At 42.5% G+C, this 17905-nt stretch overlaps 1 protein-coding gene across 1 annotated transcript in view; it reads right to left on the reverse strand.

The window, feature by feature from the left end:
* MAP3K19 (mitogen-activated protein kinase kinase kinase 19) overlaps window positions 1-17905 on the reverse strand; it is a 60582-nt gene that overhangs the window by 13290 nt on the left and 29387 nt on the right. Inside the window, 5 exon segments of the mRNA XM_025404803.1 lie at window positions 1650-2347; window positions 5125-5274; window positions 7261-8510; window positions 8513-9710; window positions 13153-13196. Of these exon segments, the coding sequence (XP_025260588.1) occupies window positions 1650-2347; window positions 5125-5274; window positions 7261-8510; window positions 8513-9710; window positions 13153-13196 (3340 nt within the window).

A 17905-nucleotide genomic window follows, 5' to 3' on the forward strand; every position in this document is an offset into this window, starting at 1 on the left:
TTGCCATAGAATTTTAGAAGGTAATTATATACTTGTATATGACTCTAATTAGGTAAGTTATGTTAGTATTCTTCCTAATGATCATTAACTGTAAACTCCTAATTTTGTGCCCCACACTCTGCTAAGCAATTTACATGCACCATTTCACTTAACCTTCACAGTAACCCTGTTAATTCATTATTAGTGGTGTGAATTGTACATTGTTTAGTTTATGAAGCAATGGTTCAAAAGGAGAGCCATACAAGAGGATTCCACCATTTCTCTTTAGAGCGCTTTGTATGTGTGTGTGTTTAATCACAACTTGAAAGAAAATGAGAATAACAAGTGGTTTCTAGCTGTGAGTCAATAATATAGGTAATTGTTAAATTCAGAACAAAGCAACTACAATAGTTTTAAGAGTTAACACAAATCTCTAAAGCTAGTACTGGTCTATATGATATTCCAACACATTTATGCAGTTTGTTTTTTGGGGAGAGGGTGGGCAGCTCGGTGACTGGGGCTTTGTCCACAAAATCCACACTGGAAACCTAAGGGGTCTCTGCATCTAGCAATGCCAAAAACTATACCCCTGGAGTGGCATTCCTGCCCTGGCCCATGTAATCATCCTGAAATCAGCCAGGACGGACTGATACACACGTGCTGGGAGAGAGAGAGAGAGACTTAAAAACAGGCACATTCATTGGCAGAGAGGGAGACCTGTAGATTCTAAGATTCATTCAGAAAGCAAAATGAAGCCCTTGGGTGTTGGGGGTTGCCATATGTGCTTGCTAAAAGATGGGACACTGGAGTTTTTCATCGAGGGATAAGAAGGCACACTTCCTTGAAAGACAGGAAATTGACTTTGAGTCTCAGGCCTTTCTTGTCCTCCAACTAAAGCTGAGCCTTGCTAGGTAGGTGGGTTCGGGGCTGCTGTGCAATATCCTAGAGTGGGCTCCAGCACCCACAGCCCTACTCCTTAACTCTTCCCCACCCCATGGGTACACACTTTAACTAGAGTCATCTCTCTGCTTTTATTTCATTCTTTGATTTAAGATTTCATATGAGCAGAGAGTACCTGGCTAAAAATTTGAAAATCACAGCACTAGTTCGTCTCCATTACATTACAGTTACAGTTCTAACATTTTACCCAGAATTTAATTCCATAGATATGAGAGAAGATAATGAAGGGGAAAACAGGCAATTTTCTAAGGCTTTTCTGATTCACCAAATATTCCCCAACTTGACATTGAACTTGGAGATTTCAACTCCAATTAGACATTTGTTCCTTTGGCCCAAAATGTTTCCCCTCACTTTAAATGCGAGGTGATGTCATTTCACCCTAGCCAGTTCCTAGGAAGATGTCTCATTGGTAAATAAGCAGATCTTTAACACATTTTGCAAACCCATTGATTTGGGCAAGTATTAACAGAACTTAATAAGACATTTAACGGAGGCACTTTCTACTTGAAGCATTGCCTCCTATACCCTGATACAACAATGAACACAATTACCCAATATGACTGATTATGATTACTTTCAGCACAAAATCACTGTCTACTTGACTTCATAACCAAAACGAAGCTTTTAATGGGCCATAAATTGCAAGAGAAATGTCAGCCACTTGGAATCTCTGGGCATTTGTCTTCTTCCTCTTGCTTTCAGTTTCTTACCTGGTCAGGCACATGCGCACAAAGTCTGCTGCATTTTCTGAGAAGTGGTCTGGTAAAGGAGGCATCAGCCCTCGGTGTGCTCCGATGTAAAACATGGCAGCCATCCTGTCCATGGAAGCCAGTGGAGGCTTCCCTGTAGCCATCTCAAACACAGTACAACCGATGCTCCAGATATCTGATTTCCTTCCATAGCCAGACTCATTGATGACTTCTGGGGCCATCCAATATGGAGTCCCATGCATGGACTTAAGCATGTCACTGTGGGTGCCATTTAAACCTGCCCAGGCCAAACGCTTGGCACAGCCAAAGTCAATCAGCTTTATTATTCCAGTTGGCATGAGCATAACATTATTTCCTTTTATATCGCGATGTACCACACAGTTCTCATGGAGATAAGCAACACCTTGCAGAATTTGTTTCGTATATTTACAGAACACCATCTCAGGCAATGGCCCAAAACGGTTTATAATACTAGAGATTGAGCCACCAGGGACAAACTCCATGAAAATGCTCACAGTGTTCTCTTGCAAGCATGTCCCCAAATAGGCCACAATGTTGACATGTTTCAGTGCTTTGAGCAAATCTACTTCTTCCTGTACTTTCTGGTATTCCTTTTCAGTAGCTAATTTATCAGAGGTATCCAAAGCCACCTGTTTTACAGCTATTAGCTGCCCTTGGCTAGTGAGACCACAGTATACCTAGAAGCAAACCAATAATACCTTGTTATTAAATTAATGACATAACTCATTCACAAAATGCCTCAGGTGACACTTGACTTTCCCTTCTCTTCCTAAACCCTTGTCTTTCTCTAAGTTGATACCTCCCTTCCTAAATGCAAAGTATTTAAGCAAATTCAGTGTTTCAGTGGAGCCAAGATGGGTATGAGAAACATGGTGGATGGATGTCATATTGGCTTACAGTGGCTTGAATTGGCTAGAATCCTGGCTTCATTTTTCCCCAGCTGTATAACTTGGGATAAATGTCTAATCTTTTGACTTCAGTTTTTCTCATCTGTAAAACTGAGGTAACAATACTTGCCTCACAGATTTCTTTTTCTTTTTTTTTTCTTTTTAGACAGGGTCTCACTCTGTTGCCCAGGCTGGAGTGCATTGGCACAATCACAGCTCATTGCAGCCTCAACTTCCTGGGCTCAAGCAATCCTCCCGCCTCAGCCTCCTGAATAGCTAGTAGCTAGGATCATAGGTGTGTGCCACCACACCTGGCTAATTTTGTGTATGTATGTGTGTGTATGTGTGTGTGTACTTTTTGTAGAGCCACTGTGCTATCTTTTTCTTTTTTTTTCTTTTGGAGACAGGGTCTCTCTGTGTCACCCAGGCTGGAGTGCAGCGGCCCTGATCATATCTCACTGCAGTCTCAAACTCCTGGGCTCAAGCGATCCTCCTGCCTCAGTGTCCTGAGTAGCTGGGACTACAGGCATGTACCACCACACTAGGCTAATTTTTAAAGTATTTTTGTGGAGACAAGGTCTCCCTCTGTTGCCCAGGTTGCCTCACAGAATTTTTTTTCTTTTTTTTTTTTTTTTTTGAGACAGAGTCTCGCTCTGTCACCCAGGCTGGAGTACAGTGGCATGATCTGGGCTCACTGCAACCTCTGCCTCCTGGGTTCAAGCAATTCTCATGCCTCAGCCTCCTGAGTAGCTGGGATTACAGGTGTGTGCCACCACACCTGGCTAATTTTTGTATTTAGTAGAGATGGGGTTTCACCATATGGTCAGTCTGGTCTCGAACTCCTGACCTCAAGAGATCCACCTGCCTCAGCCTCCCAAAGTGCTGGGATTACAGCGAGAGCCACCACACCTGGCCTACCTCCCAGATTTCTATGATGACTACATGAGATGGTGGTTTGGAAAAGCTCCTGACAATACGTAAAATAGAGCTAGTTCAGCTCCCAAGCTCTCTGGAGCGAGGAGACAGGCCCTGGAAATCACCCTTGTGATGTAATCTCAGTGGTTTTGTGTCTTCCTATCTTCTCACTGATTCCTGAAATGTCCCCATCTGGAGACAGCACAAGTCTTATTTGGGGGCCAGCCTTTTCTTTACTCATCTATGTAAATAACTATCTAAAGTGCTAGGGTTTAGATATATAATGTTTGTACATATTTAAGAGGTACATGTGATATATTAATACATGCATAGAATGTGTAACGATCAAGACAGCGTGTTTAGGACATCCATCACCTTAAACATTTGTCATTTTCTTTGTGTTGGGGGCATTTCAAATCTTCTAGCTAATTGGAAATACACAATATATTGTTGTTGACTATAGTCACCCTACTGTGTTATCAAACACTAGAACTTATTTCTTCTATCTGACTGTATGTTTGTACCCACCTGTCTTCACCCCCCACCCTCCAAGATCTCTTACACAATTCACAAAATGTAAGGAACATCTTTTGTTTTTGCCATCTACCAATGATTCTCCAAACTTCCAGTAACATATTCAGCTGTTGAAGGAAGATATTTTATTTTTTTTATTTTTTTTTATTTTTTTGAGACGGAGTCTCGCTCTGTCACCCAGGCTGGAGTGCAGTGGCCGGATCTCAGCTCACTGCAAGCTCCGCCTCCCGGGCTTACGCCATTCTCCGGCCTCAGCCTCCCGAGTAGCTGGGACCACAGGCGCCCGCCACCTCGCCCGGCTAGTTTTTTGTATTTCTTAATAGAGACGGGGTTTCACCGTGTTAGCCAGGATGGTCTCCATCTCCTGACCTCGTGATCCGCCCGTCTCGGCCTCCCAAAGTGCTGGGATTACAGGCTTGAGCCACCGCGCCCGGCTGATATTTTATTTTTATTTTTATTTTTTTGAGACAGAGTTTTGCTCCGTCGCCCAAGCTGGAGTGCAGGGGCGCGATCTCGGCTCACTGCAAGCTCCGCCTCCCGGGTTCACGCCATTCTCCTGCCTCAGCCTCCGGAGTAGCTGGGACTACAGGCGCCCGCCACCACGCCCGGCTAATTTTTTGTATTTTTAGTAGAGATGGGGTTTCACCGTGTTAGCCAGGATGGTCTCGATCTCCTGACCTCGTGATCTGCCCGTCTCGGCCTCCCAAAGTTTTGAGATTACAAGCGTGAGGCACTGCGCCCGATCAAAGGAAGATATTTCTTTCCCATTGGACTTGAACCTGGGAGGATGAGAAGCTAGAAATGCAGTGGCCATTGTATCGCTATATGTGCCTGAGAAAGAGCCAGACAGAGAGAGAGACCAGATCCTGATGACATCGTCTGACTCCTGAAGCCATCTGAGCCCAGAGCCTGACCTATTCTAGACCTTTCGATTGGATAAAGCAGTAACGGTCCTTTCCCTCAGTGCTTAGATTTTCTGTTACTTCAACTGAAAGAGTTCTAAGTAAAAAAAGTGCTTGCCAGAGGAAGCAGGGAGGATGACTGGGGAGTGAGGGGGGCGGAGGGAGGGACTGTGGAGGGGTGGGGAGTGCTGATTTCAAGTTTCCAGTGTAACTTACTGTGCCATAGGCTCCCTTTCCAAGAATCTCACCCTTGGTCCATAGGATAGGTTCTTCAGACTTTAAACTATTTTCAGAAAATGTCATCTTTTCATTTGAGATGAGAAATTTCTCCTCCCTGTCATATATCCTGAGCCCATTACTATGCCTCTGGAAGAATGAGACAAAAGGAAAGATGACCATTAAACCAAGTCACTGGGATGGAGAGAAAGGGGTGAGAGTAAAGTCTTCTTTTCAGATGTTCCCGTCTGTGGCCACTCTTAAAGGTAACTTCTAGAGACACATCGTTCCCCCAAAATGACCACGTAGTGTATCTTAGCTGTGTACTTCAGCCTTGTTAATTATACACATTTTAAAACCACATCTTGCTCTGGATATTTTATAGGAGGAGATCTTAGGCCTGTTCATCTCAGGCCCCACATGAGCCTGCAGCTACTAACCACTGTCTTTTGAGAATGATCTTTCACAAGGTCCCTATCATGACAGAATATGTTAATGTGTGCCATCTCCTCAGCCCCCTAACCTCAACTCTCCTCAAAATTCCCATTATCATGGTCAACTTGCTCCTAAACACAGCCTAGTTCAGAAAGAGAAACATACGCAGAGCTGGACACATACATAGAGACACACATACTCATACACACATATTCATATGTGTGTTCACACAAATGTACACACACATAAACATAAATGATATATAATCCATAAACATACATGCACACATATACATCACATATATACATACACATATGTACTGAGAGATAATATACAAACCAACAATGGCCAGACCATATATAAAAATAGAACTCTGACCTACAGTGTGCAGCAACCAACCCAGGAAATCAACCCATTATCTACAGTAACCAAACCAGGAAGCCAGTTTACCGTCTACAAGTCAGACTTGCAGGAAGTCAGACTAGTATCTCTAGCAAACAGTCCGGGAAGCTACGGGATAATTCTTTACCTTGTATGTTCTTCTGACTAACTATTTAAAATAATTATTCCTGGCTGGGTACAGTGGCTCACACCTGTAATCCAAGCACTTTGGGAGGCCAAGGCAGTTGGATCACGAGGTCAGGAGTTCCAAGACCAGCCTGGCCAAGATGGTGAAACCCCGTCTCTTCTAAAAATACAAAAATTATCCAGGTGTGGTAGCAAGTGCCTGTAATCCCAGCTACTCGGGAGGCTGAGGCAGAAGAATTGCTTGAACCCAGGAGGCGGAGGTTGCAGTGAGCTGAGATCGCACCACTGCACTCTAGCCTGGGCAACAGAGCAAGACTCCATCTCAAAAAAAAAAATTATTCCTGATCCTGATACAGTGTGGATGTAGTGTACTATAACCTGAGTTAGCATTCAATACATAATATTTCAGCTTAACTACTGTTTCTGTCTTTAAAATTTCAGTTTGGGAGGCTCGTGTACTTTAGTGAAAATGATAACAAAGAAATCTCGACTATCTGTTGATCATCTTCCCCACTCCATGCCCACTCCCATGCCAAACAAAATTTTTTAAAATCTTATTTCAGGATTTTTGCTTACACTTCCATGAGAACAATGGCTGAGTCTTGTACAGCACTATGCTCCTAGTTCTTGGCCCACTGCCAGAAACACAGTAGGCATCAATAATAATTTTGCATTAAAGTAGTGAATCATCTGACAGCAAATGCTCAGGTGTAGGGACTCTAAGAAATGCACATTTCATGTCTTCATATGAACAAAATGGTGAGCCACTTCTGGACCATGTTCATTTCTTTCTATCTCACATACCTAGAGCAATGTCTTGCCTATAATTATCTCTCTGCTGACAGTTGGAAATGATATGCTGTTGGTTGAAAATGTCATCATTGAATAAAATACTGACCTATTTGAATGGTTTTGCTAAATGAATTTAACCAAACTGATTTCATTGCAATGTCAAGCTAGCTAAATTCCAGAAGTGAGGCAGCATAATGAAAACGTCTTAGCCTGGGAGTCAGAGGACCTGAATTCCAACCTTGTGATCAAACAATGAGACCTTGAAGAAGCTATTTAATTGTGTAGGGTTTATAATTCCTCATTTGAAAATAAGGGGTTTGAACCAGATTATCTCTGAGGTCCTTCCCACCCCAATGAATCTCGGATTCTAATTTTACCAACCTGCATTTTGACATTTGTTGTCCCTCTGTCCATTTCTTTTGGGGTACTTCCTCTCTGACTGAGGATACGATTTAGGTTTTCAGGATCTGTTCCATTTGCCATTTTTTGGCAACAGTTGTTATCTTTCTCATCAAGAGCTAATAACTCTGCAGCTAGACAACCTAATAATTCATCTGTCAATTCCTCATTATTTACAGAGTCCGGAATTGCTTGGGAAATTGAATTTGTGCCATTTAAAGTTTTTCCAAACATTTGATAAGTGATTGACTTATTTGCTAAACTATCATGATCTAAATAATGTATCCAATATTGATATGTCTGGGAAGATGCACTTTCTTGTTTTTCTTGGAAAGAGAAATTTGCAAGTGTTTTAGACTGATCTGAAACACTATCAGACTCTAGATCATTAGTTGAAATTCGGCTGGCATTTACTTTACTAAAAGATGCTGTATTCTGCTTTTCTTGCTGTACATACTTGTTAGAATTCTTCTCACTGGGCACTGCCCAGCTGTTTTCCGAAGGGATAAATGGGATCTGGTGATGTAGCTCTTCAAGTTCTTGCAGATCTCTGAGGCTTGTGGTGAGTATTTGATTGTTAGAAATGTCTCTATCGCCCGTAGACTCTTCCACAGAAACTTCTTCAACAATGGATAAATCTGAGACAGGAGGGAATTCATTCTGTTTCATGGACTGCTCAGGTGTCTGAGCCCAGTTCATGGGATGAATTTCATCTTTGGAAGATAGAAACTCATTTCCTGAAGACCTTATCTGCCAGTCTGGTTCTGAAATACCATCACCGTTTTCAATGTCACGTAGGTTGCTACGTACAGCCTTGGAACTCTTTTCTTTAGAAATTAAGCCTTTGTGCTCTTGTTTAATGCCAAATGAAGTCTTTGGGGGTTTCATATGTGGTTTTTTCTGAGAAAGTCTTGTTCTGATATTGCTGCTCCTCTCACTGTGTGAAGGTCGACATTTATTGGTGATACATCTGCCTGATGGAGCCGAACGTATCTCACGGTAATATTTGTTTTCATCCCTTTCAGCCTCTCGCACATGACAATAAACAGGGGTCCCAAACATTTCATAGATTCCAGGTCCATTAGCAGCTGAATTGATTTCTTGGAACATATCACTATACTTAAGATCTAGGTAATTTAGTCTTGGCTCTGCCGGTTGAACAGAGAGAGGAACACATGACTTTTGTATTCCTGGATTTTTACATATGCAAGGAAATGATTGCTTTTTAGGTGAGTCCGGTGAGTTGATTGCTTCTTTGCTATCTGTGGCATTCTCTTTTGAAACCTGGGCATTTGCCAAGGCCTGGGGTCAACAAGTCCCAAAGCAGGGAAAATTTGTGCTTTTATGCTGGTTTTATGCATGGTAGGCTTAATGGGACCTTCAGTAGAAATCAGGAAATTCGGAGGTGTCTTCTTAATTGTCTTAGTTTTTGAATCCAACTTACTTCTATGGGAATTCATCTCATGCTTGTCATTTCCTTGGTGTACAAGTATGTTGACACTATGGTTGTTATGAATGGTTCTCTTTCTTTTTTGGAGGCTTGGTTTGGCTATTACTGGTTCCTTGGGGCTTCCATCCACAGGGAAGGTGATGTGGATAAGAGGCACCATCCCACTCATTTCTGGTTTGGCTCCTTCTGCTATTGATATTTTTATGTTTGTCTCCATGCTGCTACAACCTTCCGGGAGTTTATCAATGGGGTCATCAAAGAATACATTGGATAAGCTTTTAAGTACAGTACACTCTTCTAAAATATTGTTTGGTTCCATTGCTTCACCTTTATGTAATGAAGCTCTTTTTGAAGCAGCTTTATTATTTCTCATCTCTTCATCCTGGCTTGGAGTTATTTCTGAATGCTGGGCTTCTTGGAACTTGCTTGGAATGGTACATACTATTTCTGAATCTTGTTCATAGTTTTTGGCTACTGACCTCTCATTCTTTCTTGATGAAAGATATTGAGAGTTCTCTTCTTCAGCTTTTCTCGTTTTACTCCCATGGCAGTCAATATCCTCTTCCCTATCTGCAGGAACATTGCCTTCCTTCAAATTCTCAAAAGACACTGAAGACTGCCCTTTTTCAAGGTGGATGATTTCAATTTTGTTACATTCTTCTATTTCCTTGGATTTCCAGTTCTCCTCCATCTCCGGGCATTGTCTGTGATGGTTAACCTTAGGAAAAGAGCATATGTTTCTTGACCAAATGAAGCCATCAGAAGACCTGAGAGTCGAATCCATCAACAACTTAACTAGGGCTCCTGGAGGCTTATTTGTTGGGCTAAGCTCATCAGATTGACGAACAGACGCTGAGAGCTTAGGCACAAAAGATGTGAGGCTTGGAATGTTTCTTTCTTTCTCTTTTGGAAACTTGTGATTTCGGGGGATACTAAGGACACCAGATCGCGTGGGCAAGAGTGACAGTGGTGGCAGAGGGAACTAAAAGGAAAGAGAGAAAAAGCTATGAATGCAGAAACATATATAAATATGCTAACTGGCCGGGCGCGGTGGCTCAAGCCTGTAATCCCAGCACTTTGGGAGGCCGAGACGGGCGGATCACAAGGTCAGGAGATCGAGACCATCCTGGCTAACCCGGTGAAACCCCGTCTCTACTAAAAAATACAAAAAACTAGCCGGGCGAGGTGGTGGGCGCCTGTAATCCCAGCTACTTGGGAGGCTGAGGCAGGAGAATGGCGTAAACCCGGGAGGCGGAGCTTGCAGTGAGCTGAGATCCGGCCACTGCACTCTAGCCTGGGCGACAGAGCGAGACTCCGTCTCAAAAAAAAAAAAAAAAAAATCATGCTAACTGGTTTAAAGTAGTCTAAAGAGATTATAATATCCTCTTAAGGAAGGCTTTTAAAGTACAAAGCTAGCCTGGAGATCACGATTTTTTTTTTTTTTTTTTTTTTTTTTTGAGACAAGGTCTCGCTCTGTCACCCAGCCTGCAGTGTAGTGGAATAATCACAGCTCACTGCAGCCTTAACTTCCTGGGCTCAAGCGATCCTCCCACCTTAGCCTCCTGAGCAGCTGGGACTACAGGCGTGTGCCACCATGCCCGGCTAATTTTTTAATTTTAGTAGAGACGAGGTCTCTCTATGTTGCCCAGACTGGTCTCAAACTCCTGGCCTCAGGCAATCCTCCCACTTCTGCTTCCCAAAATGCTGGAATTACAAGCATGAGCCACTATGCCTGGAAAGATCACAATTTTTAAAACTAAAACCTCATTCCCAATATTTTTTTTAGAACCAATTTAAAACAACACATTTTTTTAAGGTTTTAAAACAATTTTTTAATTTTTTAATATTTTTTATTATACTTTAAGTTCTAGGGTACATGTGCACAACGTGCAGGTTTGTTACGTATGTATACATGTGCTATATTGGTGTGCTGCAAAACAACACATTTTAAAACCAGAATTATTATAGATGCAAATATTCATGGTTATATATTTTTAAACGAAGGCCCTATAATGTAAACGGTAAAAATTTAAGATAAGAAGCATTTTATTTCTCTTCCTTTTTCTTTTTACTTTCCATAGAATTGATTTAAGATTTTTGAAATCCCACTCAGAACAGTTTAAAGTTGTTGTTAAAATACCTCAAAAATTACCAGTTATTGACTAACTCAGAATTTGTATCTGAAACACAACTACTTACCATCATTTTGCTGAATTATTTTGTGAATGAAATGTACAAGATTTCATTTTTGTGGATGAAAGGCAAATGGATGCCTTTCATTTCTCCTTTGCCCTCTATTTTCAAACTAAGCTAGTTTTTATTATCATCCTGTAGAGGTCAGTGTAACCCAATGTATAATATTAAGCTTTGTGGGCAGTAAGCTATGAACTCCTTAACTTTATGCTTCTTTTCATTGTGGTCTTTTCCTGTGTATACAGACTCAGTACCTATTTATATCACAATATTTAAAGGCATGGGTCATGGGTAGTAATTGAGAAATATATGTTTAATTTTCATTCTATCGCCACGTACGTGTAAGAAGGAAGGAAATGGAACTTGACTCTAGAAACTTAGGCATTAAAAGTAGATGAGATGTAGTGTAGGTCCCAGTTTTACTGTCTGGATGATTTTCCCCATTTCTTCTAAATGACTTAGGAAATAAAGGCAGATTCACCCAGTGCTTAACCATCTGCCTAGTAATGGCCATTAGATTTTTTTAGGTCAGTAAATTTCTTTTTACAATGCTAAGCAGTACCTATGCATAAGTATTTCTCAAAGGCTCATAGGAAAAGAAGGGTCAGGTAGTTGAGAAACTAAGAATTGCAAGTATCTTTCCAAAAACTTATAAATTAGACAACTAGGAAAACCTTTCCACCACTGGGGGAAAAAAAAACAATTGCCTAATTTCTAGATAGGTTGAAAAAAGACAAATTAAAATATGTCTGGCCAGGCGTGGTGGCTCATGCCTGTAATCCTAGCACTTTAGGAGTGCAAGGAAAGTGGATCACTTGAGGTCAGGAGTTCGAGACCAACCTGACCAACATGGTGAAACCCCATCTCTACTAAAAATACAAACATTAGCTGGGCGTGGTGGCAGGTGCCTGTAATCGCAGCTACTCAGGAGGCTGAGGCAGGAGAAATGCTTGAACCCAGGAGGTGGAGGTTGCAGTGAGCTGAGATTACACCACTGCAGTCCAGCCTGGGCAACAGAGACACCATCTCAAAAAAAAAAAAAAAAAAAAAAAAAAAAAAGGTCTAAGGGAGCTATTCAGCTCATTATGTAGAGAACAGAAACACTCCAGAAAAGCACTGCACCTGGCAAGGCGTAATTTTCCCAGGAATGATTTGCTACTCTAGGAACTACGTGTGAGTTGTTGTTTTTCCAAGAAACACAGTTGACCCTTGAACAACACAGCTTTAAAATGTGCAAGTCCACTTACATGTGGATTTTCTTCCTCCTCTGCTACCTCTGTGACAGCGAAACCTCCTCTTCCTCCTCCTCAGCCTATTCAACGTGGAGACAATGAGGATGAAGACCTTTATGCTGCTCCACTTCCACTTAATGAAGAGTAAATATATTTTCTCTTCCTTAGGATTTTCTTTTGTTGTTGTTGCTGGTTTCTTTCCTTCTTTCTTTCTTTCTTTTTTTTTTTTTTTTTTTTTTTTTTTTTGAGACGGGGTCTTGCTCTGTGGCCAGGCTGGAGTACAGTGGCACGATCCCGACTCACTGCAACCTCTGCCTCCCAGGTTCAAGCAATTATCCTGCCTCAGCCTCCCGAGTAGCTGGGATTACAGGCGCCTGCCACCACACCCAGCTAATTTTTGTATTTTTAGTAGAGATGGTGTTTCACCATGTTGGCCAGGCTGGTCTCGATCTCTTGACCTCGTGATCCACTGCCTTGGCCTCCCAAAGTGCTGGGATTATAGGCGTGAGTCACCACCCCTGGTCCCTTATGATTTTCTTAATAACATTTTATTTTCTTGGCTTTTTTGTAAGAATACAGCATATAATACATATAACACACAAAATGTATGTTAATCAACTGTGTATGTTATCAATAAGGCTCTGGTCAACAGTAGGCTATTGCAGCCAGGTGCGGTGTCTCACACCTGTAATCCTAGCACTTTGGGAGGCTAAAGGGGAGTATTACTTGAGGCCAGGAGCAAGACCAGTGTGGCCAACACAGTGCGACCCTGTCTCTACACAAAACAAAACAAAACAAAAAAATCGGTAGGCTATAAGTAGCTAAGTTTTAGGGGAATCAAAGGTTATGTGTGGATTTCTGACTGTGTTGGGGACATCAGTGACCCTATTCCCTGCATTGTTGAAGGGTCAACTGTAATTGCTGAGGATTTGGTTCTAAATTAGTTGATAGAGTTTTTTGGTTTTAATTCTCAGTCAATAATGCTAGCACTAATCTTACCTCGATGCTTTGGCCACTGTACTTCACATCAGAGGTCGAAGACTCTACAACAAGAAAAAAAATAACTGTATATTCTTAGTAGTAGAGAGAAAACAGTCTCAAGCCAGAGTCTGCGGGTGAAGTAGTGCAGATACTAAGGGGTCTGAGGAAAAGCTGTAGATATTGGAGGCTTCCCCTGTGGAATTCACACAGAGGTGAACTCATTACGCAAAACTTCAGGCTACTGCCACTAGCAGGGGTTGCTGTTTTATATTTCTATCTCTATTCTGAGAGAAAACCCGAGATCTCTGGACCGCAGAGCAGACCACTGATCACTCACAGAACATTGTAATGCCAGTTCCCCACATCCCAGTTCCTCACAGGGCAACGTGATGAGAGCCGGGTGTCGACCTGCGTAGCTGGTAGAGTTGCATCACAGGAGGGAGCCCTGGAATGATGAGACTCAGGGGGTGTATTGGGTGGGTGGCACTTTAGCCCATCTTTCCCTCCAGAGAAAGAGAGAACTTTCCTATGAATTGTAAGCAAATGCCTCCAGGAGAAAGGCGCCTCTGTGTTTTATTACCCTAGAATATAAGCAAACAGCTTTTGGGGAAATCAGTCTCTAAACCTCTCTGGAGCAATACACTAACTTCTGAGGCGTTTTTGCTGTTCAATCATCTTCTGACTGGTTTCCTAGTGTTTTTTGCTTAGAAAGCCTGAACTGTGCAGAAATGTGAACATATTCTTATATGTGTCTCCCAACAGTTGTTTAAACTAGATCAACCACAAACTCTGAAAGGTGAGTGTGAGGAAGACTCACCCAGGTAATGAGATGGGACTTACTAGGTAGTATAAAACCTGGAAGTTGTTCTCTTCTTACCAAAAAGTCAGAATGATCCCCAAAACCCCACGCACCACCACCACCACCTCTGCATAGTTTGGACTGTCTAAAGCTGAAGCCAAAAGCTCCAGTGTCTCCAGGGTCAAAACAGAAATGGATGAAGTGGGACAGCAAGGCACAGCAGTAAATGGAGATCATATGCCCCAACTAAAGGGGCATCATTACCCAGCTCTCAGTGACGTCATCCAATCCAGATGGGTAATCCAGCACTGCTAGATCTTCCAAGAGAAGCCAGAGACCTGCAGATTTTTTTTTTTTTTTTTTTTTTTTTGAGACAGAGTCTCGCTCTGTCGCCTAGGCTGGAGTGCAGTGGCAGGATCTCAGCTCACTGCAACCTCCGCCTCCTGGGTTCAAGTGATCCTCTTGCCTCAGCTTCCTGAGTAGCTGGGATTACAGTCACCTGCCACCACGCCCGACTAATTTTTTGTATTTTTTTTTTTTTTTTTAGTAGAGACAGGGTTTCACTATGTTTTGGCCAGGCTGGTCTCGAACACCTGACCTTGTGATCCACCCACCTCAGCCTCCCAAAGTGCTGGGCTTACAAGCGTGAGCCACCATGCCCAGCCCAAGCTGCAGATTTTATGTGAAATCTCCTTCCCCTACCCTTGCTTACTTATTTGAAAGTTTTATATTTTTAACTTTTTGTATAGACAGGGTCTTACTATATTGCCCAGGCTGGTCTCAAACTCCTGGGCTCAAACAATCCTCATACCTTGGCTTCCCAAAGTTCTGGGATTCCACGTGTGAGCCACTGGGACTGGCCTCCCCTCCCTGGTTTTTCAATGTTGTGAGGGTCAAACAAATGTCTGTAGGTCCATTTCAGCCACAGGCTGTCATTCTGAAGTTTCACACAGAGAGAAAAAGACTTCTTTAAGATTTAACACAGTAGAAAAGCCAATCCCAGGTGAAAAACAAGTCACCTAAGAAGAGGACCCCAACAGGAGGGGCCACAGGCATTCCCCTTGGACACAGCTGGCCATGGCACCCCCACTTCATTCTTAATGCATTTACTCAACAATTATGTACTGAGTGCCTACTGAGTGGCCAACGCTGTCCCAGAAGATGGCAATTTATAGTTGTGAGCAGGAAAGACAGATCTTTGCTCTTTGCTCCCAGGGGTTGCATTCCAGAGGTTGAGGTTTTCATTGAAAAGATGTTAGAAGTTAATCCAGAAATACAATGGAATATAATTTATAGTTGGATACATATGGATAACATCCTGAGTTTTTTTTTAAAAACCCCTTTCAAATATTCTTATTAATATTTGGATAAATATTATCCAATATTGGTCAGGAATTATATGGGGTAAAGACTTCTGGTAGGAATGCAGAGGCAAGATCTGTCTGGTAGGTAATTTGACAACATGTGTCAAAGCCTTTTTTAAATGTGTAGAGACCAGCCTGAGCAACATAGCGAGACTCCATCTCTACAAAAAATGTTAACAGTAGCCAGGTGTGGTGGCATGCACCTGTACTTCCAGCTACTCAGGAGGCTGTGGCAGAGGATCACTTAAGCCTGGGATATCGAGAATGCAGTGAGCCATGTTTGCAACACTGCACTCCAGCATGGGTGACAGAGCGAGACCCTATCTCCAAACAAGTAAATAAAATAAAATGAGTACAGAGTTCCAATTAAAAATGGCAGATTGAATTTACAAGCTTTTCTCCAGTCCCTCCACAAATCACACTAAAATCACAGTAAAGGAATTAAAAAATGTGTAAATAAGGACAAAAAAAATAAAAACACCCAAATGATAAAACAACAGATGAGCAATATCAACATTTTGGACAGAGAAAACTATATGGACGAATAATAACTGATTGAGTTGTCAGCTTTCTATGTTCTGCCCAATGCTTGCAAGGGGAGAGCCCAACCAGAAATAAGAATCTCGGAAAGTAATGGGAACTGAAGGTACCTCCAAAGACAGGGATGCAGGCAACACTGAAACGAGAGGGTGCTCATAAGCCTGTGCTGGAATAAGTCCCAGATTCCCTGCCCTGTCCACTATGAGGAGTTACTCTTCTCCTTTCCTGCAGATGATGGAAGTTTACTCCCTGGAGGGCTTGAAACAAAGAAGCTAAGGAGCTGGGTATGGCTGAGAGCAGAAATGGGGTGCTGGAGTGCAAATATGAGGATTAAGGAGAAGTGTACACACGGAAATATGAACCCCATTCAGTGCCAAGAACGTTGCCTCTAATAACCTGCAGGCAGGCACTTGGTTTCTCTCTCTGGGGAAAACTAGCCAAGAGAAAAGGTCCATCAGTCTATACAAGCTGACACTTGGGAATCCCTCTACCAATCGTCCAGTTCTCCACCTATTCAACTCCCTTGAGGCCCATTCAACAAGCTCACTCAAACATACAGAACTTTTTAGTGAAACCCTTTAGATACAAATAGACAAGATGCAACTCATATGTAGGGAAACGCTCCAATATGAAAATACAGAGAACATATCAAACTGAAAGAAAGAAAGGAGCTCAGAAGAATTAGAGACAACAAACAAACAACTCTGTCATTCATATTCTCCGTGTACCCTTTCTCAAGAAGCTGCTGGGAAATATGCCCTAGTAAGTGAGGATTAAGTAAAGCAGGGAAGCCAGACAAGGTGGCTCAAGCCTGTAATCCCAACACTTTGGGAGGTCAAGGTGAGTGGATCACTTGAGCCCAGGAGTTCAAGACCAGCCTGGGCAATATAGTGAGACTCCATTGCTAAAAAAGAAATGTTTTTAAAGTAGCTGGGCCTGGTGGTGCATGCCTGTAGTCCCAGCTACTCAGGAGGCTGAAGAGGGAGAATGGCTTCAGCCCAGAAGACGGAGGTTGCAGTGAGCTGAGATCGCGCCACTGCACTCCAGCATGGGTGACAGAGTCAGACTCTGTCTCAAAAAAAAAAAAAAAAAAAAAGGAAAGGAAGATTAAGCCACATATCCAGTACACAGGGATTCAACACAGCAAGGAGGCAAAGGAATTCCCAGGATGACACGAAGGGAATCTCAGATGGGCGGCTGGGCAGTAGATCCAGAGAGCAGGTGGTGCAGAGTAAAACTGGAGGCCGGGAGGGTCCAGGAGCAACGTCTCCAAAAACAAAAGGAACCAACAGATTGCCTGATATCTAACCACCTGTACTGAGATTTGTTTTACAGGTGCAATACCCAGGATGGGATGAATTAGTAACAGATATACAAAGAGTAAGTAAACGAAGAAATGAAGTGGTTATTACTAATGCTGAGATAAACACAATGTCTAAAAGGAGAGGAAATGTAATCAACACACTGTGGAGCTCAGCTGCAAATAATATTTTACCTTAGTCATAATAACAGAGACATTGAATATTGATTTCAAAAAAATAAACACAGGCCAGGCGCGGTGGCTCACACCTGTAATCCCAGCACTTTGGGAGGCCAAGGCAGGTGGATCACGAGGTCAGGAGATCAAGACCATCCTGGCTAACACGGTAAAACCTCGTCTCTACTAAAAATACAAAAAATCAGCCGGGCATGGTGGCGGGCGCCTGTAATCCCAGCTACTCAGGAGGCTGAGGCAGGAGAATGGCGTGAACCCGGAAGGTGGAGCTTGCAGTGAGCCGAGATCGCGCGCCACTGCCCTCCAGCCTGGGTGACAGAGCGAGACTCCGTCTCGAAATAAATAAATAAATAAACAAACAAACACAAAGATTGGGAAAACTGGGCATTGCTTGTGTGTGAGGCAAGTAATGTAAAAGTAATAAATCTTAACAGATGAAGCCCAAACTGGACAATCAATAAATACCACTCTAAACATGATATGTAGCAATATGAAAGCATACACTAGAAGAAACAGTCTTGTACTAGCTGTACTTTTTTTTTTTTTTTAAGAGATGAGGTCTCACTCTGTCAC

The sequence above is a fragment of the Theropithecus gelada genome, chromosome 12 (genome assembly GCF_003255815.1).
Source record: "Theropithecus gelada isolate Dixy chromosome 12, Tgel_1.0, whole genome shotgun sequence".
Taxonomy (NCBI): domain Eukaryota; kingdom Metazoa; phylum Chordata; class Mammalia; order Primates; family Cercopithecidae; genus Theropithecus; species Theropithecus gelada.